The sequence below is a fragment of the Canis lupus genome, chromosome 35 (genome assembly GCF_011100685.1).
Source record: "Canis lupus familiaris isolate Mischka breed German Shepherd chromosome 35, alternate assembly UU_Cfam_GSD_1.0, whole genome shotgun sequence".
NCBI lineage: Eukaryota > Metazoa > Chordata > Mammalia > Carnivora > Canidae > Canis > Canis lupus.
Window position 1 is genome coordinate 4,415,119 of NC_049256.1, and position 27,275 is coordinate 4,442,393.

Below are 27,275 nucleotides of genomic sequence, written 5' to 3' on the forward strand. Positions count from 1 at the left end.
TTTGGAGTGGCCAACGTAGACCTTATCAAAAGGGAACACCTGAGTCAAGAATTAGGAGGGATCATGCCCTTCAAATACGTGGAGATGGTTCCGGGCAGTGGGAACAGCAGGTGCCGAGGGCCTGAGGAAGGCAGGTTGGGGCTGGCTCGGTGCCAGGAAGGAGGCCAGTGGAACGTAGGGAAGGAAGGATAGAGGCTGAGGAGAGGTGATGGGGGTTCGTACTAACCTTGGCCGTCCTGGGAAATCGTTTACTCAAGGATCTAGCAAAGGGGGCGCGGTGGCGCAGAAACGTCCTAGGGCGGCCCTTGCTGCGTTGTTGGGGGGCGCGGGGGCGGGCAGCCGGCTCCGCACAGGGTTTCGCTGTGACTACGAGCGCGGCTGGGAAACACCCGCTGAAACTCGCTGGTCTGGGTCTCAGCTGAGGATGGGGCCACCCCTGCGTGCTCTGGAGAGCCGCGCTGCCCCCAGGAGTCGCCCCCCCACTGGAGACCCGCCTCATCCCCCCCACAAACAGGGTTTTGAAAGGACTTGGATTACAAGAGCGGCCCGTGATGCAAGACTGGCACAGGAAGGAGGCGGCCGAACCAGCGTGCACACGTGCGGAAAAAAATAATAAAAATCAGCCTTAACATCCTCCTGACGATCACTGTTCACGGCCCCCTATATGCCCTTCGGGTATTTTTCCGATGCACGTGTGTGTGTGTGTGTGTGTGTGTGTGTGTGTGCCCGTGCGCACAGGGCATGGGCCCCACCGCCCACCGGTTCTCACCTCCCCACCCGACTTCTCACAGCTCACCTGTGACCCCAGGCGGCCTGCAGGGCACCCCGGAGCCACCCCGGCCGGGACATGTGGCCGCCCGAGGGCTGGGTGCGGTGCCATCGGAGAAACACCCTGTGGGCCTCGGGCCACTTCCTGGCCTCGGGGCTGGTCACCTGGGCCCTGCCCCCGGCACCCCACCCTGTGACCCCCGGGAGGGAGGCCGGGCACAGCCGTGCCATCCCCTGCCATCGGGCCCTGGCACCTGCTGCTTCAAGCCTGTCCGCGGGGCTTCTCTGCCCTCGGCATAAAAGCAAAGTCCCCGACCCCACCCCGACCTCCTCCCCAGCCTCTCCCCACACTCGGGCCCTGCAGCCCCGGCCCAGGCTCCTGCAGCAACTCCGCCAACTACGAGGGTCAACAGCCTGGGCCCCCTGCACCCGTCTGCTTGGGTTCGAATCCCGTCTGGGCCGCTTCTCCACCGTGTGACCTTGGGCAAGGTCATCATCTCTTTCACTTTCCTCCTGTGTGAATAGGGACGAAATGATCCCTAATGAGGACGGAGCTGGGTGCAGAGAGCGTGCCTGGCGCGCAGGCAGGTAGCTGTGAGTGTGCACAGCGCCCTGAATCACCAGGGGCTCCTCTGACCCTCAGGCCCAGGCAGGCCCGGGAGACCCCCCAGCCCCCCGGGGCCGTGTGCTTTGCCGTAGCCCTGTGAGCCCCATGTCCCCATGTCGCTCTGTCCCCTCCGAGCTGCGCCAGGTGGGGGCTGGTGCGCGGCCTGCGCACTCCCACTTCCCTCCCCGGCTGCCGGGGGCGGGGGCACCGTCCTCCCGGGACAGCGGGCACACGGGTTCGCTGGTGTCTGACCGCTGGGGTGGGCACAAAAGGGTTTTCCCTTAGGATCCCATTTCCAAAGTAACTAACTAATGAGTGGTAACTAAGTCACTGAGTATTTACTTTGAGTAACAAAGTAACTAACTGAGCTCTACTGATCTCACATCCATTTTAAATACAGAAGAGGCTTCGGGGGACCCCGGGGGGCTCAGTGCGGTGGTCAGGCTCTGGTCATGATCCCAGGTGCGGGATGGAGTCCCGAGCCAGGCTCCCAGCTGCGGGGGCGGGGGGAGGGGGGAACGGACACCTGTGTCTCCCTCTGACCCCCCCACCCACTCCCCACCTCGTGCTCTCACTGTCTCTCAAATAAATAAAATCTTAAAAAAATAGAAAAGTTTGAAGGCTTTGGGACTTCAGGTGGCGACTCCCGGGTGGCAAATCCAGGCTGGGAGCCCGGGCGGGGGCTTTTGCCCTGTGACCCCATGGGCTCCTGCAGTGCCTGCTTAGGGCCCAGAACGTCCCGTCCGGGCTGTGCCACCAGCGCCAACAGTTTGTCCCCGCCCAGCTGGCAGGTGCCGCTGCCCCTCCACCCCCATGGGCCGTTATCTTCCCTCTAGAGACCCAGGGGAGGCCCGGGAAGCCTGTCCCAAGTCCCCACGCCAGCTGGGCCCACGTCCGGCCTCCCCCCTCGCCCTCCGCCCCTCGAAGACCAGTGCAGCAGGTTCAAGCCCCGGCCCCTGAAATGGGGACAGAAGTGGGGAGCCGGGGCCGCGGTGGTGGCACCGCTCTGGGACCCAAGGGAGGGTGTCCCATGGGGCCAAGACCATGGAGACGGCCAGAGGCGACCGTGGAGGGAGGGGGCTCCTTGGTGGGGGTGCAGGTGGCGCGGGGGGCAGCCTCCGGCCGCAGCTGCGTCCTGAGGCTGAAGCACTCGGGCGGCTCCACGTCTCCCGCTACATCACGTGCTGACGCGTCGCCCGGGCGAGCCCCGTGGGAGGTGTGAAGGCCTCCGTCAGGCCGCCCGGTAGAGCCAGCCGCCCCCTGCCCGGCTCGTGGCCCCCTGCCCGCCGCGGCCGGTCCGAGGGGCTCTGGGCACCTGTCCAGCGGGCCGTCCCTGGGGAGGCGGTGACCCTCAAGAGCAGACACCCGCGGCCCACACGGCGCAGGCGGCACCTGCCGGCTCAGGGCAACGGGCGGGATGGGCCGTTCAGGATGAGGTCTGAGTTTCCACCTCGGCACTGCAAACAGGATCCATCTCCCTTTTGCAATATCTTTATTCAAGCAATGACCCCAACACTGATTGAAGAGTCGGTGTTTCTCGACCTTTCCGTGAGGCCTTACTTCCTGGAGTCGAACACGTACTATATAATTAATATGATTAAGCTGGTAAATCATAAAACAGGCTTGGACAGCTTCCGGAAGAATATTAATTAGCCTCTCTAAACCTCTGTCTCCTCACCTCTCGAAGGAGCGGAGATTAATCTCTAAAAACTCATGCAGTTTGAAGACCCGTGCGTGTTATTCACGTCCTAAAACCACTCACAGGAAAGTCCCCCTTTTGCTGATGAGTCACTCCGTTAAAGGGCCCATTTTAGATCTTTCTAGAATTCTTCAATGTCGGGAAAGTGAAATTTTGAGACGAGGCTGTTGTTCGATCTCTGGCGAGTCACGTTCCTTCTTTGTGCTGCCGCTTTCTAGGTCTGGACTGAGGGTCACGGTGGCTGCTGGGCTCACTTGGACTTTGGACGTTTCTTATGAAAGTCAAGTAGGATAAGTCCCCTGGATACTTCATCAACTGTCAGGGAAATCCAAAATGAGGGACTACTTTTTTTTTTTTTTTTTTTTTTTTGGACATTTATAGACGAAATAGTAGTGAGTTTCAGAGGCCAAATGCCACGGGAGTCAGATTTGTTTCACCGGCTTGCTTGCTACCCACGCAGGAATGCGGGGGCCTCCGAGCAGCACAGACACGGCCCCACTCCCGCCCCCCGGCCCCGGCCCGTCGCCCTGCAATCCTGCCCACTTCCTCCCCTAACGGCCCGAGTGAACGTCCGCCCTCCACTGTCCCCGCCACCTGGCAGCGGGCCGGTGGCCGAGGCCCTGTCCCCGTCCGCCTCCCCGCCCGCCCCCAGAACAGGACCTGGCGGGCCGCGGAAGTCACCAGGGGTCCCGGCAGCTGACGCCGAGGATCACACCGGGAGCCTCTCTCCAAGTTTCTCCTGTCGGAGGAGAGTCACAGCGACGCGGGGAGCAGGACAGGAAGGGCACCGGGGGTGTCACAACGTCGAGGAGGTTTAGGAAACCTTCACCAACGTTTCCCCAAGTCACGCTCGCCCTGGGAGGGTCACTGACCCCAGGGGGGCAGTAAAGCTGTAGGTTCTGCAGGACAGAAGCCGAGAGTCGCGGGGACAGGGCCCTGCAGGCCCCGGGGACAGCCCGCGGGGGCAGGATGGGCTTCCCCGCAGTGTGCAAGGGCGCCACCAACGTGAACCCTGGCCCACTAGTCGGTTACCCCTGGGTTTGTGGTTCTCCGGGTGTGGTGGCGGTCGTTTAAATTTAGATTCAGTTACCCAACGTGTACGTAAGTCCATCATTCGATCCAAAGTAGCAGTGCTCGGTGACTCGCCGGCGCTCACTCCTTCAGGTGCCCTCCCCGTGCCCGGCCCCCCACCCCGGTACCCCGACCCCCGTCCACTGTCCCCCAGGTACCCCATCCCCCCCGTTACCCCATCCCCCCAGTACCCGTCCACCGTGGGTACCCTGTCCCCCAAGATCCCGTCCCCCCAGTACCCCATACCCCCCGTACCCCCATTACCCCATACCCTGTCCCCCAGTACCCTGCCCCCCCAGTATCCCATCCCCCCAGTACCCCATATCTCCAGTACCCCCCAGTATCCCATCCCCCCGTCCCCCACCCTCCACTACCCTGTACCCCCCCAGTACCCGGTCCCCCCGACCTGTCCCCCAGGTACCCTCCCCTCCAGTGACCTGCAGTGTGGTGCCTGTAGCGAAGAGTCCCTGGGGCTTGTTCCCCCCCACACACCCGCTGATTCCCCTCCCTGCTCCCCTCCCCGCTCCCCGCAGATCCCCACATTCCACGGAGGAGTTGCCACAAGGTGTGGGGAGAAGCGGGTGCAGCTCAGGGAGGAGAGGGGGCCGGCGCCTCTCACCTGGAGGCGGGGCCGCTGCCACTTGCAGCTGAGCCTGCACCTTCTTCTGCACCTTCTTCCAACAACTCCTCTGCGCCCCATTTGTCCAGGTGTCATGGTTTCAGCTTTGTCAGCCTCACAAAGGTACTTTTAAACATTGTCAAGGGATCCCTGGGTGGCGCAGCGGTTTGGCGCCTGCCTTTGGCCCAGGGCGTGATCCTGGAGACCCGGGATCGAGTTCCACGTCGGGCTCCCGGTGCATGGAGCCTGCTTCTCCCTCTGCCTGTGTCTCTGCCTCTCTCTCTCTCTCTCTCTCTCTGTGACTATCATTAAAAAATAAAAAAATAAACATTGTCAAGATGTAGACACACTCGCGAGGTGGTGCACAAGGACGGGGCGTTTTAAACATAAAATTCGGGGCGCCCGGGGGGTGGGGGAGGTCAGCGGGCAGGCACCTGCCTTGGGCCCAGGCCGTGACCCCGGGGTCCCGGATCCAGTCCCCAGTTTGGGCTCCCCGCACGGAGCCGCGCCCCCCTCTGCCTGGGTCTCTGCCTCTCTCTGTGTCCCTCGTGAACAAATAAAACCTTAAAAAGAAAATAGCACCTGCCAGTCGGGACAACCAGGGACAGGTCCCGGCACTGCCCGGCTCCGGCTCTGGGGCTGGGGGCAGCCTGGGAGGTGGGGGTGCTGCTCGCGGGGTTCGCAGCAAGTCCCTAGACGTTAAACCTTGTATGTGAGGCCTCAGGCGCTGGTTCCTCTCCTTAGTGGATGCTCCCGGGAGCCTAGAGCAGAGGCTGCTGTGTTCTTAGCACTTTCTGTGGATCTTTTTTTTCTTTGACCTTTTAGCATCAAAGAAGGCGTTGATTGTGAGTAGTAAGCGGGGAGCACGGTGGGCAGACGCAATATAATAGGGGCCTGCAAGTCCTCGGTGTCAGGAGAGTGGAACAGAAGGGACAGCTGTGGGGAGGGGCCCTGAGGGCTGGATGGGCCGCGTTGACCTACAGTAAACTGCACAGACTGAAGGGTGTCATCTGCGAGTGTCACGTATGCTCGCACCTGGGAAATCACCACCACAATGGTGGAATTACCATTATTTGTTCCATAATGTTTGGTGGAATTCAGCAATGAAAGCCATCTGGACTGGAGTTTACTCAGTGAGGAGGTATTGAACTACAAATTCAATTCCTTTCATTGACACAGTATAGTCAAGTTACCAATTTGTTATTGGTGAGCGTTGGTAGTTTTAAATTTTCAATAAATTGTTCATCTCATCTAAGTGGTTGAATGTTTTAATACAGTATTTCTCATATTTCCTTATTGTTTGCAGAGTTTGTTGAGCTGTCTTTTGCTCATTGTTGGTATTTGTAATTTGTATCTTTCCTCTTTTTTTTCTGATCAACTGGCTAGAGGTTTACCAATTTTATTTATATTCTCAGAAGGTTAGCTTTTAGCTCTACTGACTTCCTCTATTTTTGTTTCTATTTTCTATTTTCTGTTTGATTTCAGTTCTTATATTTCTTTTTTTCTGCTTTCTTGGGGTTTATTTTGTTTTTCTTCTTCTTGCTTCTTAGGATGGGAGCTTAGGTCATCAATCTGAGACCTTTCTTTTCTATTATAGGCATTTGAAGCTCTTAATTTCCCTCTTCTCACCACTTTAGTTGCATACCATAAATTCTAATACATCATTTTTCAATTTCAAAGTGAAATTCAGTTGAGCATAATTTTTTCTCTTTTTATTTCTTCTCTAACCTATGGGTTACTTTCAAGTCCATTATTTAGTTTCTAAATATTTCGAGATTTTCCACATACTTTTTTGTTAATGATTTCTAATTAAATTATATTGTAATTAGAAAAACAATTCGTATGATTCATATCATTTTAAATAAATTGAGCCTTGATTTTTGGCCCAAATATGGTCTATCTTGATCGGTGCTTCTTGTGTCTTGAAAAGAATGTCTATTTTGCTGTTTAAATGGAGTGTCCTATAAACGTCAACTAGGTCAGTTTGGTTCATAGTGTTAATCTATATCTTTACTGATTTTCTGAGTACTTATTCTATCCCTTATGGAGCAATCCAAAGGACTTACAGTCTCTACAATAGTTTACTATTACTCAATGTATTTTGAATTTCTGTTACATGCATAAACAGAAATGGGTTTGGGGGGAAATCTGCAATTCTTTACAACTCTGTGGCTTTTCAGAATGGGAGAGCTGATGAAGAAGAAGGAGGAATCCGAATAAGTCTGTACTTGTCTGGTATCTGTACATTCAGGTATTTATATAAGTCACTGGACAAGAGCACCCGAGTCAGGATCAACCCCAGGCCAATGCTTTTTTGAAGTCTGAGATTTGGGTCCATTATCTTTTCATTTCACTCAGAGCCCAGTGTGCCCATGGTCTCTCTCCTACTCATGTCTTGTTCTCAGTCCTCAGTCCAACAAATATATAAATGACTGATCTTCACTAAGATGCAGATGGTAGCTAAAGACTATTATTCCTTTAGTGAGCATTTTTATTTTAAAGAGGACTTAAATGTTTAAGGTAACAGGATAGAGGTTCGTCCTGGAATTTCAGGCATTAATCAGAGGATAAGTAAAGTCTCTGGAGGCAGAGGTGCTGGAAGCCTCAAGGAACAGCTGTAGACTATCAGGGTGTCTACTTGGCTTACACCAGCCTGGTTTCAGGTACAGTAAATGCTAAGTGTTTTCCAAGTTGGAATTACAACTGTGTAAGAATCTTCCACCACTCTTACAACTAAAAGAAGGAAACATGCCCTGTTGCTTTGTGTTCAAAATACCACACTCTTCCTGCTCTCCAGGAAAATCCAGTTCTGACCAAATTCTTTACAGCATAGGAACCTGAATCTGAATCTGAAGTTTCTCCCCTTGGCTTTCCCCTGACGTAACTGTGTGTTCTGTCATAGGCCTCGGTTGTATTCTTAAAATTCAACAGGAATCTGTCCCATAATGCTTCAAATGCAAGCCAAAGCTGAGGTGCAATTATAGCAGTGAAACACCCAATGTCTTATCTTATAATAAATCCTGATGATCTATATCACTCTATTTCTGCTGCCTGGTAATTCAGGAACATAAAGGGACCTTTATTCTGTGTAGGAGGAAACAAAATAGGGATAGATTTGCTGAGGTTATAGAAACAGTGATAAGGGGAGATATGGAATCAACAAGGAAATTGTTGCCAGGCAACGTGCTTGGTTGTCAAAGAGATAGAGCATTCTTCAGTAATAACCGATGAGCAATCTTCAATAATAGCTCATAGATCTCTGAGACATTTTCTAAATGTCTTTGTCATGAGTGGGTGAAGGCAAATACTTTTCCAAAGAACCAAAGCATCCAGCTATCCCATTCCATCCCATAATATGAACCGTGCTGTAAATATAAGGCCCTGGGGTTTAGCGCATTTGAGGGGTGTAGCGTCCTTGCTAAGTGGAGCATTTTGTGGCTTTTTTCTATAGTTGTACCTCCAGCTGTATGCGATATTTTTACTCAGCACCATCAACCACAGTCACAAGATGCACCCAAATCGTGCCCAATATCTTGTTTTGCGAGGCTGGCAAAGTCTTGCTGATTTGATCACCAACATGTGCCACCGAGTCCCGTTCATAAACGAGACCATGACCAGGCATGAAGACTGCAGGATGTTAGGGTTTAGAGGAAACTTAGAAGACATTAGACCCACATCCTCACTTTCCCAAGGGAGGAATGTGGTTTCTATGATTGATATGCTAATGGCATCTCCTCCTGCTCTTTGAGTCTACATTCCAAATAGAATGGAATAGTCTTTGTGTTTGGAGTCCTCTGCAGCTGTGCTCATCCTGTCATTTTCCTCCAGGAAAGGACTCCTTGACAGAGGACTCTGCTCTACTCATCCCTCATCACTGGCCACTGGCGCAGCTCGTTAACACATCATTTCACAGGAGTATTAATACATCAACCTGAGCAATGATCTTGAAGACAAAGAGTTCATCATAACCAGCCAGAGGGTGTCTTACACACCTGCCCGCTGCTCTGTGCTACAGAAAGCAGTACCGTGGCTAAGAACAAAAACTCTGTCCAGGTTGAACCTTGGCTCTTCGTGACCCCTGACAACTTGACTCTGCGCCTCGGTTTTGCCATCTGTAAACCAAAGATATTGGTTATATGTGAACTCCTCAGATGGTTGAGAGGATTAAGCAAGCTATACGTAAACCAATAAGTTTAGAAAAGTTCCTGTCACATAAACATTATGTATGAGATATTATCTTTCTTTTTTTTAGAGTTAGATCGAGGTTAATATCATCAGTGACCTTTGCAAAGCGACTTCTCCCAGGGATTGGGACTCAGAAGGGCTGTGCTCAAAAGGAGTGCCAAGGGGCAGGGTGCAGGGTTGGCAGAGGTGGTGGTGGGAAGGCCAGCACCTTTTCTTTTTTCTTTCCTTTTGGGTTTTTACTACATGAGCCGCATGATTGCTGGGTTGGTGATTCTGAGCAACATAGATTAAGCAATTATCCGGCTTTTCCTCCCTGGATTTTCCATGTCATTGCTGATTTTGGTTTACTATTATTTCTTTTAAAGAATAGTCAGCAAAGAAGTTTACCAAGAGTTTTACTCATTGTTGTAACAAAACAGGTTGAACTGCTCAGAAAAAGAAAGTTTTCCTGCTCAACTGGTAACAAGACAGCTCATATTTAGAAGCCTTTCTTAACATCCAGGAGAAGAGAGCAGGCTACAGAAAGAAAATCCAAACAGGGTGAGAATTCTTTATTATTACTTGGACACATAAAAGCCAAACACAGAACTTCAGTCCTGTGGGATGTTGCTTTCTTCACAAGAGAAGTTGGCCATTCGGAATAGATTTATATGGGCTCCACACATATGTACACACAAAATATAACAGTAAGAAAGTTCAGATAGAAAATAAAAAAAAAAAGAAAAATTCAGACAGTGTATAGACAAAACTCCTCTAAGAGAGTAGAGGAGAGTTTATCCTGGCCGGGTTTGTGACTTCTGGAGCGCTGGGAGGATTCTATTTCTTGATCTGAGCACTAAATACAGGAGTATGTCCACTTTGTGAGACATTTTTGAGCTGCACTGTTCAAAGGTAGTGAGCGCGCTATATAAAACACAGTTAGTTCTTAGCAAATGTCATTTATCAAAATGTAGACTTTGTAAAGAGTTTTAGAAGTTTTTTTTTTTAAAAAAAAAAAAAGAGTTTTAGAAGTTTTATAAAGTCACATCAAGGTGATCCCTAGTTAGGAAATTTGATGGTTGCAATGATTGAACTAAAAAAAAAAATATTATCAAAAAGCAGATCTGAATGGTACTGTGTGGATAAATCATCCAGTTCCAGGATTGTTTAAAAAAAGATTTTTTTTTTTTATTCACGAGAGACAGAGAGAAGCAGAGACGCAGGCAGAGGGAGAAGCAGGCTCCCCGCGGGGAGTCTGACACGGGACTTGATCCCAGATCCCAGGATCACACCCTGAGCCAAAAGGCAGGTGCTCAACCACTGAGCCACCCAGGCGTCCCTCCAGTCCCAGGATTAACTGACCTCCCCACACCCTCCCCGTTCCAGCCCTCTGGGGCCAAATGAGTCACTCCTTTTCTTTGAAAATGCTCTGCCTCTCCCTAGTCCTGAACCTCTCATGCTTTATTGTGGTAATTTGCTTCTTGTCTTCCCAAATAGAAAGTCACCTTCCAAAAGAACCATTTTGTCTTACTTATCTTTTCATCTTTAGCACCCAGGGCAATGAGAGGCATGTATAGAAGGTGCTCACTTTTCACCGGATTAATGCTTGCAAGGACAGAGGACTTTCCATTTGGGTCCTGGTGGGGGAGCTTTCCAGTCCCTGAAGAATCCTAAGACCACAGGACGGATGGCACCTGAGAGGTCGTCCACCCAGCCTCTGTCCCTGATGCCTGGACACAGTAGCTATCTCTCTTGGTACACATCTTAGGGATGTTATACCTTTGTCATATATGGTGCGAATATTTTCTACAGGTAGAAAAAAAATTTGTGAAATCAAATTTATAAATTTCTACTTCATGGCTCTGGACTTTAAATATATTCTCTGGGGTTTTATTCCAGTACTTTTATTACTTTATCTTCTTAATTTATAGCTTTTTTTTTTTTTTTTTTTTTTTTTTTTTTTTTTTTTTTAAGTTTAGGCCTTTAATCTATCTGAGATTCTTTCAGGGTATGAAGTGCAGATGTATTTTTCCCCAGCCAATTGCCCCAACACCTACTTAGTCAATCCATTCTTTCTCTTGATTTAAGACACCACTTTAATCCTGTAACAAACTGCCACATATTCTCACAGACTCACTACTAGATACTCTGTTTTATTCTGTTGATTTGTCTATTTCTGAGCCATAGCCACACTCTTTCTGTTACAGGAGGTCAAGTTTTCTCTCATTTTTCTCTCTTCTCAAAAATTTTTTTCTTGTTTTACTCATTTACTTCTCCAAGAAAACCTTAGATTTAGTTTGTCAGATTGGGGTTTTGATTGGAATTTCATTAGAATTATGGATTAATTTGGGGGAACTCATGCATCTACCACATGGATTCTGTCTTAGAATATGATTGTCATGTCATCATTTTCCTGTCTTTCACTCAAGTTTAATGATTTCCTTTCTACTCTTCCACTTCTATTAATTTCTAGATATTTTCAAATTTTGTTGATACGGCAAATGAGATTTTTTATTACAGTTCCTGACTTACTTTTGTGATTAAATAGAAGCCTATTAATTTTTGTAAATTTACCTATCTGTTGGTCCCATAACTAGTAAGTTATAGTGGTTTACTAATTGAGTGGATGCTGGGGGTATCAGAAATATTGGTAGGGATGGTGGTTTCATGCATATATACATTTGTCAAGATTCCTTGAAATGTGTGCTTTGAGAGGGTGATTATTTGTAAGCTATGCCTCAGTAGGTTGATAAATAAGAAATCTATGCTGTTGCCACAATCTTGCAGCCAAAAGTTGTGCTGCTGGTTACTCCTTGAGCCATTTCCATTTAGCTTCCATCGTCACCACTGGATAAATGTTCCTTTGCTAAGGTCCCCGGTAACTGCCATGTTGCTAATCAAAAGGGCAGTTCAATCTTCACCTCCTCGACCTCTCCTGAATTTGATGCAATTTATCCACTTCCTCCTCCTTGAAACTCTCCCTTCCTGTGGGTCCGCTGACCCCTCCCTCTCCCATTCTGTCCCATCTCCTGAGCTCCTTCTCTCTGGCATCCTTTGTCCTCACTGGCTGGCCCTCAGGCTCTCTCCTCTCCCTCCACTTCACAGTAGGCACACCAGGAACCTCTGTGGTTAGACTCCCAGCTTTCTCACCAGAACTGCTCTTCCTCCCACCCCCACCCCCCATCTTTGTTCATTCACTCAGTTGCTAGAAATCTGGAAGAAATTCTGATAATTCATTTTCTTTCACTCTTCACAAGTTACCTCCTGCAAAGGGCTGCTTCCAAGTATGTCTCAAATCCATCTTTTGACATCTATCTTCACTGGCCCCTGGTTGAAGCCACCCTCATCTCTCACTCCTGGAAGAGTCCCTAAGTAACCCTCTGACTCCCACTCCTACCCTCCAATGTGTCTTCACATGCCAGGCACAGTAAATGTTTCTCATGGCCTATCTGCTTTAAAACACCGTTTTCACTCCAATTTTTAACCATTTTGTCTTTAGTACCTAAAACAGGATATGGGACCTACTAAGGTGAATGGAGTAATTACACTTAAGATAGAAATCCCCAGGTCCACCTGCCTTCAGTGCTCTGCAGGACCCAGGCTCTCCACTCCCAAGCCACATGCCCCTTGTTCTTCCCTTTTCCTGTTAATCTCCAATCACCCCACCCTGGTTGTGGTTCCCTAACCTTGTGCCTTTGCTCATATTTTTCCCTTTGTAAAGGGAGCGTCCACCTGCTCCTGGATTAGCTGTGTTTTGGGGATTCACAACTTTGCTTCAACGGAAGACCCCAGGTATATCTAGAAGGGGGAGTAGATACCAGAATACCTACACTGATAACAAGACAAGTAAAGGGGCAACTGGGTGGCTCCATCGGTTGAGCGTCTGCCTTCAGCTCAGGTCGTGATCCCAGCATCCTGGAATGGAACCCAGGTCATTGGGCTCCTTACTCCGTGGGGAGTCTGCTTCTCCCTCTCCTTCTGCCTCCTCCCCTCACTCATGTTCTCCCTCCCTCCCTCCCTTATTCTCTCCCTCTCTCTCTCTCTCAAATAAATGAATATAATCTTTACAAAACAAAGAAAACCACAAAAAAAAAGCTCAAGATAAGTACAGACCCGCTAATTGCCAGCTTACTAAATACTGTAGAGAAAAGCTTCCCAGAGTGTTGGCACCCAATACCAAAGACAACCCCCTGGGTTGCAATAAAGAGAAAGATAGGAGCAAAAGCACAGGATTAAGGATCCAGCAACCAAATTGATACCATTGCTAGCTAATGGGTCCAGTTAACCAAATGAGTTATTGGAGAACTATTTTATGAACTAGACATAGACTACCTTTGGGCAGGGGTCTTACTGGGTTCATCCTTAGAGCCTAGTCCAGCGCTTAGTACATAATATATGGAGGAGGAAAATTAATTAGAAAAATGAGTGAATTTGAAACTAGAACAAAGAGAATTGATTTAAACAGTCTTAAGAGATATTTCATGCTATTTGTCACGGTTCAGTGGAACATGGTGAGCCTTGAATATGAAGGACCTTACCTATTCTAGACTAGCAATTTTACTGGAGTTAATCTATTTTTACTTAAAAAACACTCACAATGATTTAAAAACATTAATTTTTTAACAGTAGTTCAACAAGTAATGTAGAACATGAACGATAAGAACGTATTAATGAATCTTAAAAGTATATTAGTCCTGGGACGCCTGGGTGGCTCAGTCAGAAAAGCATCTAACTCTTGATTTCAGCTCAGGTCATGATCTCAGGGTTGTAAGACTGAGCCCCGAGTCTATGCTCAGTGCAGATCTTGCTTAGGATTCTCTCTCCCTGTTCCTCTGGCCCACCCCCCTCCACTCACACTCTTTCTCTCTAAATAAATGAATAAATAAATAAATAAGAAGCATGTAAGTCCTTACAATAATATGGTTATGTCATGTGAAAGCAACTGAAAATTTTAATTATCTCTTATTTTGCTTTTATAGAAAATATCTGGGATTAACTGAAAATGGAGGGGAAAAATTTTACTCAATTTCTTAAATATACCAAATTTTGCATAGAAAACTAAAATTTGCCATGTATATTCAGTCTTTGAAAACTGACCTCTTAAAATACTGTACAGTGATATTTAAATTGTTAATTTAGGGGCACCTGGGGGGCTCAGGTGGTTAAGCATCTCCCTTCAGCTCAGGTCCTGATCCCAGGGTCCTGGGATCGAGCCCCACATTGGGCTCCTTGCTCAGCAGGTCCTTTTCCCTCTGCCTCTGCCTACTGCTCCCCCTGCTTGAGCAAGCTCTCTCTGTCAAATAAGCAAATAAAATATTTTAAAATAAATAAATAAATTGTTAACTTACAGGGAAACTCATTTATCTGCTGATGCAAAATAGCTTATTATCAGGATTTGTTGTAACATAGTTACAAAACCAAGGAAGGGCTGATGCAAGAGCTCTTTGAAAACCTCTTCTAGTAACATCCTCTTGTTCTTGCTATGCATTGCTTTTTTTTTCTCTCTCTCTCTCTAATTGTCCCTCCTGTGTACTGGAAAGTCACCTTTGCTCCATGGCACCCATGTGGTTCTTTGGCAGTGTAATTTGGAGCTGACTCATTCACGCCACATCACTCCAATCACACCCTGTACACTGGGCTCCTGTCACCACAGCTACTGACCATTTTATCTTTTTCAGATCAGAAACTGTCTGATGTCCAATTCTGCACATGTGTTTCGAAACCTGAGCATTTAGATGAAGAAATGCTTTTTAGCTGTTCATGTTTATAAGACAGTCACCTCCCCACCGTTGAAATGTGACCGATCCTTTTTCGGTCTCCAACTGTTTTTTGTTTTGTTTTTTTTTTTAAACGACAAATTCTTCCTCCAGGATATTTGTTGTCCCCACCCAGATGTATCATTTTTTTTGTAGTGATCTCAGCTCTTGGCAGTGACATTGGAAGCCAAAAGGGTGCTAGATTCATGCCTTGGAAAAACGGTAACTCAGCAGGTTCTGCTGAAATGCCCTTTGCCTCCTGTTTCCCAGCAATTTCAGGTTATATTTTGCCTTTTCAATAGCAAGTTTATTTGAAATCATAAAATTATCGAAGGTTTCATTTGCAGTGGCTGCGACTGTCAGCTGAGAGGGGACTGGAGCATTGATTGGAGACCCGTTTAGAAGGCACTTCTCATCCCTCTGGGTGAGACTCGGTGACACTCAGAGTTGCTTCAGGTCCCGATGAACCAGGGTGACCTGGGCCCTGCGGAGCTTCGAGCCCCAGCCGCATGCGGCTTCCCCTGGTGCCTGCCGTGGGGTAGGTGCTAATACACCTGCCGGGGCTGCCCCCGACCTCAACGAGCAGAACTTGGGGTAGAGTGGGCTCTGTTGCTGAGCGAGGGAGACTTCAGGGCGGCGGGAAGGTGGCAGTAATCTGTTTAATCAATGTAGAAATCAATGTAGATCGGTGTAGAAATCACAGGCCCATTTGACATCTGATGACGTTAAAGCCCTCCTGATTCTGCAAGACCCAACCGGATTCCCCTTTCCCTCCTGAGATGGGCCCACTTTCTCCGGGTAATTAATGTAAGGCAGCCTCTCTGATGTATAAAAACTCTGAAGATACTCGGAAGCCAGTGTCCAAAGCTGTACCTTCCTGGAGTCTGGCTGCCCTACCCACATGTTTTTAGTTCTAACTTGGGAGATAAGGATGGAAAGGCTCCAGGCTCGGACCCCTCCCTTGGGGCATATTCGCTGAGACAGCGGGGTGCCCTCCCTGGGGCGCTGGCCTGCACCCCCTAGCCCAAGGCCTGCCTTGGGCTATCTTAATGGTGTGTGATACAGAACTGTAGTTCTTAATTGTCATTTGGCCCAATTTGTCATTTAAAAAAAAGTGTCCAAATGCCTAGAAATAAATTTAACAAAAAATTGTGCATGTGTCCTATTAAGAAATCACAGGTTCATGAACATATATTCTTATACGATCTCCTCAAATTTTTATGGTTTTGCTCCCATAGCTGGGTCCAGCTGGTCTCAATATTTGTCTGGGCTTAAGGCAGGAATCACCTTGAATTGCTTCCCATGTGGGTTCCCAAATATCCCAGAACAGTGTATTGAAAATGTCCTCCCTTCACTCCCAACTTAGAAGTGCCACGTTCATCGTAACTATGATGACCATATGGTTTATTATCCAAATTGATTCCATCTTGAGAGTAAAAGAGGGCATTGATACTAATTAAAGTCTCGATTCAATTATGTTCCTCTCACCTGGTTCTTTTTCAAGATTGTCTTGGATATTCTTGGTCTTTTATAGTGTTGTATAAATACTAGAACCACTTGCCATGTTTTACCAAAAATACTTATAGCTACTTCTACTCCTATGGTTTTAGTGCCATAGATCTTTTCCTTTCAAACTCTACTTTTGTGTTATAGACACATTTCCTGTAAGCACCAGATAGTATTTTTCCAGTCTAGCATAACCATCTTTGTCTTTTAACTGGCACATTTAGCCAATTTGCATTTTAAGTAGTTCCTTAAACTTTTGGAGTTGATTATATCATCTTGGTATTTGTCATGCCTGCTTTGTGTAGCTTTCTCCCTTTTTTTTTCTTTTTAAAGATTATATGTATTTATCCAACAGAGAGAGCACAGCAAAAGAAGCAGCAGGTAGAGGGAGAGGGAGAAGCAGACTCTCCGTCAAGCAGGGAGTCCGACTCGGGACTTGGGAGCCAACTGAGCTACCCAGGCACCTCTTTCTCTTTTGTCTTTCCTCTTTTTGGATTATTTCTTGTTACTCTCTTTTTCTCTTTGGTTTATTTTGAAAGTTATAAACCTTTGGGATGCCTGGGTGGCTCAGTGGTTGAGCACCTGCCTTCGGCTCAGGGCGTGATCCCATGGTCCTGGGATGGAGTCCCGCATCGGGCTCCCTGTGGGGAGCCTGCTTCTCCCTCTGCCTGTATCTCTGCCTCTCTCTGTGTGTCTCTCATGAATAAATAAAAAAAAATATTTTTTAAAAAAGTTATAAACCCTTTTACTATTCTTCTAGTGGTTAACCATAGACTGTGCAACATGCACCCTTAACAAAATAGAATGTAATTGTAATTATACTTTTATTCTCTTCCCAGACAATGACTTTAGAATTTTTACTATATTTCCTTCCATAAGAAGAAAAAAAGGAAGGAAGGCTTGCTGACAACAGATTTGCTAACATATTGTTTTCATTCTGTGGACTCTCTTACTATCACCACGGACACCACTACTTTCAGGCCAAGAACCCCCTGTTCTATTCTTGGCTTGTATAAGATCCAGGAGAACAAAAAGAGAACTGAGATCAGTCTGGCTTGCAGTATCTTAAGAACATTTATTAACCAGCCCACAAGTTTTGTGGAAGCAAGAAAATGCAGCATTTCAAGCCTTGTTCCAAGAAGTACATGTATATAATTCAGAGTCCATCCTCCCATTTCCCTCCACAGAATTGCTTAAAGCCATTCCATCGCCATAAAAACCCATATCACATGACAGAAGTCAAGAACCTTTAACAGAAAACACGCAAGAAGACTGCTAACAAGTAAGATCTTGGAATCCCCTCTTTGCTTAACCATCTCTCCCACTACATTAGTCTTTTTGACATTTCTTGGCATCTTTTATAAGACATCCACTTCTTGACTCCATGTGATCCCACACAAACACCACAGCAGGTAGGATAAAGGAGAATATAAGAGGCAAGGCAGGCTATCACCAGGTGGCTCTTTAATTGTTTGAAAGAATAAGAACAACAACAGCAACAAAAAATACTAATGCTGTTGAACAAGGAATCAGAAATATTGGCCAAGACAAGTTTGCCTTCATAACCCAAGCCCTTGAGGCCCTATATTTCAATCAGATATCTGATTTTAAGGCTCTCTTCCACAATCAGTGTGTCTCTACTTGGGCTTCCAAAATTCTGTCTGTAAAATAAATTACAGTATTATCAGGTTTCCTTTGGGCTGTCAGAAGAGCATAGCAATTTCACAGACTACTATGTGGTCAAGAATCTACACACCTGATTTCATTTCTTGCCTTTTTTTTTTTTTTTTTTTTTTTTTTTTTACGTTGCATTCAAAGCAATCGCTGGATTTTGTCAATATAACAAAAAGGAAATGTGCTTGCTTCGGCAGCACATATACTATAACGAAAAGGAAAATAGATACCCGCGCCAAAGTTCATAGACGTATATAAACAGAGCTACACTTAGGAGGGGAATTAAAGATGTTTTTGGATAGTGTCTGTACTGGCCAAGATGTACGAAATTGCCACTATTGGGAGTACAGGTAACAAAGCTCTAAGCTTGACCTTGGTACTTCCAGCCTCTAAGGGGAGCAAAGTCTACCAAGGAACAGGATGTTAGATGAGGGATTGTGCCGGATAAAGAAAATGAATGGATGGTCAGCAACAAAGTTCTCCTCATGCATCATCATGGCAAAGGTGGCAATGCCTGCTGTGGCGGCCGCCGCCTCTGTACCCTCCTCATTCACTTCCACAAAGGACTTGTGGACAATTTTTGATATGAAAAGATCTCTGACTCCTGACATGCCAGACAGATCAGCCCTGCCAGTAAAGAGATCCTGTACACCCAGGTGGGCCAGGTGGGAGTTGAGTTCGTAGCTCTCCTCCAGCTTGAACTTGGGCAAGTAGACATTGACTTCAACGCGATCCAGATTCTCCGCTTTGGTCCACTCATGCAGTTTTTCCAAAGTCAGATGTTCCTCAATCTGGAGGAGAACGGGCAAGAAGGAGAGGTGAGAACAATCTAACATAAGTGAACTAATAAAGCATGACTGAAATGAACGAGCCCGTTGTATCAGCTGCCATTTAGTCCGCACATCTTGTGCCAGAACAGATTCCACTTGGAAGATGTCCTTTCTTTCCAGTGATTGGGGATAACAGAGCAGAGCTGTGTTCCAGGCCACCAGGTGCCCAAGTGCAGGAACTCTGGACGTCGGGTCCATCAGGTATCCATCCACCTCCCTACCCATATGCTCATGCACCCACCCATCCATCCGCCCAGGACTTACTAAGCCCCTTCCATACCAGCTTACACATGGGATGTGCCAGGATGACTGTATTACCTAATTAGTCAAGTGGTACAAAGGAAAATTTGAAAGCCTTTTTCTATTTATTCTGAACCCCATTGATCACAGTGATCATCTGTGAACCTCACAGAGCTGTAATCTCTAATAGACTTAGCTCCTAGGGGGACATAGAAAAAACTTAGTTCCTCATTTAAAAGGGAGTAATAATAGTACCTACTCTACAGCATTGTGTATAAACTTAGTTAACATATATATCAAATGCTTGGCACATAGTAAGTGCTACATAAATGACAGCCGTTTTCATTACTCTTATAATTACTACTATTGGACGAGAGCAGAACCATTACCCACTTGTTCTACTGATGCTGATTATTCTTTTTATGAGGCTAGAGACTTTCTTTTTATAATCAGAGAAACAGATGAATGTGGAGATACAATTGAAAGAAGGAACATGTTGATTCTAATGGAATGCAGGATTCCAGTCTAAGGAACATATGATTCTAACATACTCTATACATGGAAATGGCTAATATTACACCCCTTCTGGAAAGGAAGTTTGATCGTGGACATGGAGAAAAACCACACAGCAGCCTAGAGACACTGAAGAAAAAACATAATCTTATTTTAAGACTTATTTATTTAGAGGGGGTAAGTGGAGAGGCAGAAAGAGAGGGAGAGAGAGAATCTCAAGCAGATTCCATGCTGAGCAGAGAGCCTGACCCAAGGCTTGATCTCATGACCCTGAGATCATAACCAGAGCTGAAATCAAGAGTTGGACATTTAACTGACTTAGCAACTCAGGCACCCCACCCCCCAAATCATAATCTTCACAGTTTTGCCTGGTCTCAGTTTTGCCTGGCAAGAGACAGCACAGCCTTTAAATGACACAGAATGGGAACCTCATACAAGGTTCGCGTTAGGCATCAGCCTTAACCCTCAAGCCGACATTTCACATGAATCTTTTTCTGCTGTGTGACTGTTGGAAATTCGACTCACAACCCATATGGATTGCAGCCAGGAGGAGCAGTGTAGTAGGGTTTGTAGTACACAATGAAGCTTATGTACCATAATGGTTTGGGGTTTTTAAATTTCAAACATTTGTTTTGATAATCCTCATTCTATTGCATTTTCCCCTAACGTCCTTCTAAGAGAGTTTCCATGAGCACGAGCCACTGACTTGTGTTACGCTTAGTAGACGTCGTTAGATGCTCTCCATCACCTCTGTTCACTGACAGCAGCTGAAAATTTAAGGTTTGGGAGCAGTAACGTCCATGGGCCACCTGACAACAGAGCAGCAAGCACCGGGAAGGGAAGTAACAGCCGCAGACACATACCAAGCACCTTCCACCAGCAAAACCAGCCACCACCACACAAGGCCGAGTGGATAGGTCGGGAGGAAACGTGAGGCGTGAAGCTGGGAGCTGTTACCTTCTTGAGCCCCGTGGACTCATCCTCAATGTCATCCGGCAGCAGGATGAGCATGCTGAGCTCCCTGCCTCGGTAAGGCAGTTCCAGCACCCGGCACTTCAGATCCTCGATGTAGCCAAATGGGAATTTCTTCTTCTTATACATCATTTTTACGGTCTTTTTGTCTTTCTGAGCGGTTGGGGGAAAAACACATCACTCACATCTTTATCCACGTTCTCGTGGACCGAAGGGTAACCTTAGGCAGTTGCCCCACCTTACCTTATTCAATCGGAACGGGGCATCGGCAGTGTCTTTTTTCGAGAACTCGTCCTCCCAGCTGCCTTTGAAATAGATGGCATTCACCAGCACGAGTTTAGTCATGCTGTCAACCGTACCTGCAGCCAACAGTTCCGGAATCTTCCCTAAAAAGATAAAGTAAGCTTTAAAAAAAAATCCACATAGCAGAATTTCAAACTGGAACAGACATTTGATTAGCAGTGAAACGCAATCCAGAAGCATATTCCGTACCCACTTTTCCTTTCACTTGGCATGAAGTTAGGAAAGCCCTAGCAGCAGTTTTCTACTTTAAATAAGCCAAGGAAAGGGCTAACAGGCTACAACAGGAAAACTCTCCTTTTCTGGAGTGTAGGGTAGACAATGAGCTTTATTTTGTGAGTGACCATTCTTTTTCAGGAACAAAAAAATGTCCTGAACAAAAATATTTTTAGTGACTAGTAAATCACTTTTTCAAATCCTCTAAATAGAAACCTACTCTCTCTCACACACACAAAAAAAAGATTTTAGTAAATATCCAAAAGGTAGGACAGTTACTGCACTGAAACAGGAGAGCCAGCCTTGACTGCGGTGTATCCACGAACGAGTCATGGTATGGAAGACAGTCGTTCTGCAGATGCTCTGACCCTCCCACGACTGGCGAGAGAATTACACGTATCATCCTTGAATTCTCAGACAAGAGGCTGGCAAAAATTATTTATGACCACGGTGGTTTGTGAATATTTGTTCCCAAGTATTAGGATATTTTTTCTCCACGTGTATGTTAAATAATTTAGGCCAGGCTGGGCTTCCCTCAAAATTTTTATTCCTTTTATTCTACATTCAATGTGAATTTTAATGTTAAAATGCAGTTTGGGGAATGTATGGGGAAAACGTATTTAGCTGCTTCAGTTAAATCATGTTGAAGTTTCCTCTGTGAAGAATTTTTACACGCGAACACTGTCCAATGGGCAGTGCAGAGTCCGTTCCCAGGGTGAACTCGAGGATTCCCAGGACGACGGGACAGGAAAAAGGGAGAGAAAGTCACCTGCAGGTGGGGCAGCAGTCAGGAGGGGAAGAAGGTCCGACTGCCAGTCTCTTACCTTCTGTCTGCCCTTTGACCCACTTATTAATCGCCTTCCTCGCCTCTTCAGAGGCTTGCTGAAAATCCACGCTGGCCAGTTCAGCACCATACATTTTCTGAGTTGAAGCTAAGAATTCCTGTTTAAAAAAATTTTTTTTAAAGGAAATATCATGAATAACTCCTACTACATACAGAGATAGTTTTCAAATATCCTTTAAAGCAGAAATGGTCCTAAAAGGTACAAATTGCATTGTAACAACAACAACAAAAAAATCTAACTCTGAACATTTTTATTATGGTAAAAAAAAAAAAAAAGACACAGAACATTAAATTTACCATCTTAACCATTTTTTAGTGTATAGTTTGGTAGTTTCAGTGTTGTATGAAATTTGCCAATTCTTTTCCAACGTTTGGCTAACATTTTCACAAATAAGCAAACACTGATTGTACTTGGAAGTGAATTACGGGATTCGCTCTTGCTTTGGTAAATAGCCAGGAGCCGATCTTTTCACTGTGAAGACTATAAACTGACGCCACGTCAATTAGTGGGAGTGCTGGCTGTCATGTGTTTTCATTCGGTATCATTTTTCTGAAATTTTATAAAAATTAAAATTGACTTTGAAAAAAGTGTGCATTGTCTAGTGAATTTCTGGAGAGGAAGTGCAAAGTACTTACAGGGAGGAAATTGTAGGTCTTCTCTCCATATAACCTATTAGCAAGTTTCAAAATATAGGAAGCTCCACGTTTATTGATATCAGCATTCAGGCTCTGAAATCTTGAATGAATCTCCTCAACGGCATCAAAATGAAGAGCCTAAAATAAATAAAACATTCTTTCTATAACTACTTATTTTGAAATTTTAAGGCGATCCCTTGGCATTTGCTTCCATCAAATTAATTTTTTTTGACTGATTATTCATGATCTCCACCCAAAATTTTATTAATTTCTCATTGGAGAAAAAGTAATAGAGAATCCAGAATGTATAGCTTTGTGAGACACAATAATCATAACATTAGAAACTGCTTTCATATCACTTTTTTGTTACAATTCTCGTTCTATGAGTTAATAAATATTTATACAAGTCTACTTTTTTCCAAAGAAAACCACAGATGATACGTTCATGTGCTTATTCTGCATCTAATATAATTTCACTGAAAGTTCTCAGAGATAAACAGCAGAAATAAGAATTATTACTTAGGCCGGAACACAAAAATATTACAGATAGAGGATTTTTTGATACTATTAGCATCAGTAACTCACTTACTTAAAAATAACTTATTTTTTTTTAAATGACTTCTTTAAGCTTAACATTTGGCAAAAGTTTAATTCCTCATGTATCCATTCCAAATCAAGAGTCCCTTTATGGTTTTATGAGGCCTGGGCTGGTTCTTTGCTTTTAAGACACAAAGAACAAACCTATAGTTACAAAGTCCAGTTACTCACCAAGATGTTGAATGTCTACACGGAGGGTATGACCCCTCTGCTTCAATGGAATTGTTGGCCGGGGGTGGGGGGGGCTTAAAGCTATTTTTTGCTGAAGGCTTAAAGTCCCTGGAAAGCCTCCAAATAGAAGCTGATATTACCCTGCCAGGAGCAACTAACAATTAGTACCAGGGGGTTTCAAAAAAAAGGGAAAAAAGGTGGATTTTTAAAAATCTTAAAATGCTTTCCTAACTGCAGTGATGACGATGATTGGTTCGCCGTAAAGTAGAGGAAGAGAAGCTCTGCAGCTGGAGGAGATCCATGAACTTGAGTCCGCGGCTAGACCTTCTCTGGCGGCTCGGGGCCCTGCGCTTGGTGGCTTCACTTTGTTAGACCTTCACTTTGCCACCCCTTCCCCTAGATCCAGGGAAAACCAGAGTTCCCCTCTCAGAATATAAGAACACCTGGTGCGGAGGGGCCCTCCGCCCCCAGCAGGGCCGGGAGGAAGGCAGGGCATCCTGCTGCTTCTGTCACCAGAGCCACCGGCTGCACCCCTAGGGGCTTGGTGCTGGGCCTGCAGCTGCCCGGCCTCGCTGTCCCTGCCACTCCTGCTCCCACCAGCGCCCCGGGTCACAGCCCACAGAGCCACGCTGGGGGCCTGGCCCGGGGCTAGTGGAGGGAACGTGGAATCCCCCAGCCGCCCTGTCCCCTCGAAAGGGCGCCACCGCCAGCAGCCGCACTGTGATGCGTCTATGTGTCATTAGGCTCGAAAGTAACACTATGTCAACGGGCATCATTCATGAGCAGCGGGTCATGACATGCAAAAGGGACACTGGAAAATCGTCCTCCAGGAAGAGGCACGATGGCTCAGAGGCGGGCTGTCGAGGCAGGCACCGCGCCCGGCTTTGCCCGCGGCCTCTCTGCTGTGCCCTCAGCCGCACACACAACAGGGCCTGGTGCAGGTGGCAGGTGGCAGGTGGCAGGTGCTCGGGAGGCATGTGCTCGGGAAGGAAAGCCTGCCCACAACTGCGCTGTTCTTGGGGCTTCTTGCCAAGCTCTGACCTCACGGTGCATGGTTGTTGACACAGAAATACACTTCTAGGAACCTCTGTACGAGGGGGCGCCTGGGGGCCTGGGGGGTTGGGGCCCTGGGGGCCTGGGGGGCGTCTGCCTTCACTCAGGCCATGGTTGGGGCCCTGGGATGGAGCCCTGCACCCGCTCAGCGGCTCTGCTTCTCCCTCTGACAGCCCCCCCCCCCCCCCCCCCGTTCTCTTTCTCTCAAACCAACAAACACAATCTTAAACACAATCTTAAGAACAACAACGACAACAGGACACCGAGGAGGGCGCAGCTTCTCAGCGGGCGCCGCCAGCAGGGAGACACGGGGCCGCTGCTGCTCTTCCTGCTCACCTTGGACACCTGAGCTGCGGTGCTGCCCCGAGTCCCCAGGAAGATCATGGCCAGCGCCGAGGAAATGCTCAAGGGGGAGACGAAGATGTTCCCAGCAGGACTGTCCTTGCGCAGAGCCCGAAACAGGTCCAGGGCGAACCGCGTGTTGGCCGCGCTCAGCTGCTCCATGGCGGGGCTGCAAGCGGAGCGGGGGCCGGGCCCCGTGAGGCGTCTTCCTCCGCCTGGGCCCCGGGGCGCCCCAAACACCCCCAAGCACCCGGGACCTTGCACGCCCCCCTTCCCCACGCGCACGGATGCCCGCCCAGGGCCCGGCAGGGACATGGGGCCCCCGGCCCGCCTCCCCGAAGGAAGTGTCTCCATTAGGAGATCCTAAACCCCTGCCCGCGCACTGAGGCAAGTCCCCCCCACCCCCACCCCCACCCCACAGCCAAGTGGCCTCATCACCAAGAGGCAGCCTAACGTGTCCCGTGTCCCGAGGCCGCGAACCCCGACTCTCCGCTCGCGTGCGATGGGAAGGCCCAAAACCCCAACCGTGGGTTCCAGGGTGGGGCCGGGCGGCCCTCAGTGCCCCCATCCAGTGCCCGGGAGGACCCTCCCCCCCCCCCCCCGTCGTGCGCCGTGTCCCCGGGAGGACCCACCCTGCGGTGCGCCCGCCCCGTCCTGGGAGGACCCCGCCCGCCGTGCGCCCCGTCCTGGGAGGACACTCCTCGCGGTGCGCCCCCTCCTGGGAGAACCCCGCCCCGCCGTGCGCCCTTTCCCCAGAGGACCCCCCGCCGTGCGCCCCGTCCCCGGGAGGACCCCCCTTGCTGTGAGCCCCGTCCCCGGGAAGACCCCCCCCGCCGTGCGCCCAGTCCCCGGGAGGACCTCCCCGCCGTGCGCCCCGTCCCCGGGAGGACCCCCCCGCCGCTCCGCCGAGCGCTCCTGCCTCCAATCCCAGGAAGGAGAAGCCGGGCGGGACCGGCCGCTCACAGCTCGGGCTGGAGCCGGAAAAACATTCTGATCCCGGCCTCGGTCCTGCCTGGCAGCCGCCGCCACCTCGGCCCCGCAGGCCCGCGGGCCCCAGCGCCTCCCCCCCCCCCACGCCCTCCACGCGGTGCGCGGGTCCGGGGGGTGCACGGCGGGGTCCGGGGTCCGGGGGGCGCACGGCGGGGTCCGGGGTCCGGGGGGGGCGCAGTGGGCGCGGACCGCGGGGGCCCGCGGGGATCGCCGGGTCCCCGAGGCTCGGGGCGCCGGAGCCGGGCTGCCCCGCCCTCCCGCCCTCCGGGTCCTACCGGCTCGGCACGAGGAGCGCTGGGGTGCGGGGCGGGCGCCGAGGCGGGCCGGGCCCTTATAGCTGCGGCGGGGCGGGTCCCGGGGCGGCGGGGCGCGGCCTCCCCCGGGGACTTCCTGGGCCCTGGCCTCGCAGGCCCGGCCGCCCGGAGCCCCGGAGCCCGGGTGGAAGTGACCCCGCCCCCGCCCCCGCGCGGCCGCCCGCCTCCCCGACTACCGGCCCCTTTCTGGGCCCCAGGCGGTCGCTTGGCCGCGGGGATGCGATGGGCTAGTTCCCGCCGCGCGGAGCAAGTGGCGCCCCTGGGGACGGCCAGCCGGGGCCGTGGGTACCGCGCACTCCACGATGACGGGGGGCGCAATGCGGGACGCCGGGCACGGGGCAAAAGTGGGCCCCCAGAGAGAGAAAGCCAGGTGCCCTCCAAACCGCGGCCTTGGGGTCCCTGTCTTTCAGGTACCAAAGTGCCGCCCCAGGACTTCCCTCACAGGCCAGGGCCACAGCCGCTGAGTCACTCACAGCCGCACACCATAGTGACTCACATCTGGTCACTGAAGAGTGTCTTACCCCCTGGACTAGAACGGAGACTCGCAGTTCTTCCTCCTGTACTGTTAAATGGGATGGCTGTGGTTGCAGAGTAAACCCCCTAACTCTTTCTGTGGGGCTTTTGTCTATTTGTTCTCCCTTGAAAGGTCCAGGTACGTAATTTCACCAAAATTTATAGCGCTCGAGGGTATGAAATAATTCTGCATCCATGGGGATCCCTGGGTGGCTCAGTGGTTGAGCACCTGCCTTCAGCTCAGGTCATGACCCCCCAGGGTCCCCAGGATCCCAGGATGAGTCCCCCGTTGGGCTCCCTGCATGGGGCCTATTTCTCCCTCTGCCTGTGTCTCTGCCTCTCTCTGTGTCTCTCATGAATAAATAAATAAAATCTTAAAAAAAAATAATTCTGCATCCATGAAACTTCTCCTGTGCTTTTGTTTTTGTTTGTTTTGCAAATCTCAACTCGTAAAGGGAACAAAGGAAAACACCCTATTGTTTTATTAGTAGGGATAATACAATATGCATGGATTTGTAGATTTATTTCAACTGTCAGAACTTGTTTATAATGAAAAGGAGCAAAAAAAGATCACAGTGATGAGTAATAAAAATACTCTCCATTGTTATATAAAAAAGCAGCAAGAGTTAAAGAACTAGGATTGTAGGCTGCCATACAGTTTATTAGAATAAAGAAATCAGCACTTCTTGAAAGGCAATCACAGTCAGGTGGAAGTGATTCGATGGAATCTGGTAAGCTCTCCACCATTTCTCACAGAACTAGAGAACCATTTGGTAGCTTCTGCTAAGAGGCCGAGGTGAGAAAGTCAAGAGCGCAAAGTTGCACTGAAAATGTGTTAAATTAAAATCTGAAATACAAAAAAAAAAAAAAAATCTGAAAT

General features: G+C 48.5%; 1 protein-coding gene and 2 long non-coding RNA genes across 7 annotated transcripts; 1 reads left to right on the forward strand and 2 right to left on the reverse strand.

Annotated features, from left to right (window-relative positions):
- Positions 1 to 2,844: 2,844 nt before the first annotated feature.
- Positions 2,845 to 4,120, reverse strand: LOC119867601. Its single transcript, XR_005384110.1, has 2 exons — positions 3,735 to 4,120; positions 2,845 to 3,389 (listed from the first exon to the last, which is right to left on the reverse strand). It is a non-coding gene; the product is annotated as an uncharacterized LOC119867601 (long non-coding RNA).
- Positions 4,121 to 7,976: 3,856 nt separating this feature from the next.
- LOC111094000 lies at positions 7,977 to 17,252 on the forward strand. 3 transcript variants are annotated; one of them, XR_005384204.1, is made up of 4 exons: positions 7,977 to 9,489; positions 14,841 to 14,906; positions 15,032 to 15,222; positions 17,030 to 17,252. It is a non-coding gene; the product is annotated as an uncharacterized LOC111094000 (long non-coding RNA). The 3 variants fall into 3 exon arrangements; XR_005384205.1 differs by lacking the exon at positions 14,841 to 14,906 and having other exon boundaries at positions 7,977 to 8,987; positions 9,369 to 9,489; XR_005384203.1 differs by lacking the exon at positions 14,841 to 14,906.
- Positions 17,242 to 25,979, reverse strand: SERPINB1 (serpin family B member 1). Of its 3 annotated transcripts, none has more exons than XM_038584019.1 (7): positions 25,844 to 25,979; positions 24,573 to 24,747; positions 22,416 to 22,553; positions 21,760 to 21,877; positions 20,663 to 20,805; positions 20,405 to 20,572; positions 17,242 to 18,655 (listed from the first exon to the last, which is right to left on the reverse strand). In XM_038584019.1, exons 2-7 carry the CDS (start codon positions 24,738 to 24,740, stop codon positions 18,254 to 18,256), a joined length of 1,137 nt encoding a protein of 378 aa, XP_038439947.1. In that variant the 5' UTR covers positions 24,741 to 24,747; positions 25,844 to 25,979; the 3' UTR covers positions 17,242 to 18,253. The 3 variants fall into 3 exon arrangements, with proteins under 3 accessions (XP_038439947.1, XP_038439948.1, XP_038439949.1); XM_038584020.1 differs by lacking the exon at positions 25,844 to 25,979 and adding an exon at positions 25,211 to 25,234; XM_038584021.1 differs by lacking the exon at positions 25,844 to 25,979 and adding an exon at positions 25,017 to 25,040.
- Positions 25,980 to 27,275: the final 1,296 nt, after the last annotated feature.

What these genes read in the sequence shown, in the direction of transcription:
- SERPINB1 (XM_038584019.1), bottom strand. Translation starts at nt 24,740, where the DNA reads ATGGAGCAGCTGAGCGCGGCCAACACGCGGTTCGCCCTGGACCTGTTT. An exon ending in CCGCAGCTCAGGTGTCCAAG is followed by an intron (nt 22,554 to 24,572) that starts GTGAGCAGGAAG and finishes TATTTATTTTAG; the next exon opens with GCTCTTCATTTTGATGCCGT. An exon ending in AGACCTACAATTTCCTCCCT is followed by an intron (nt 21,878 to 22,415) that starts GTAAGTACTTTG and finishes TTTTTTAAACAG; the next exon opens with GAATTCTTAGCTTCAACTCA.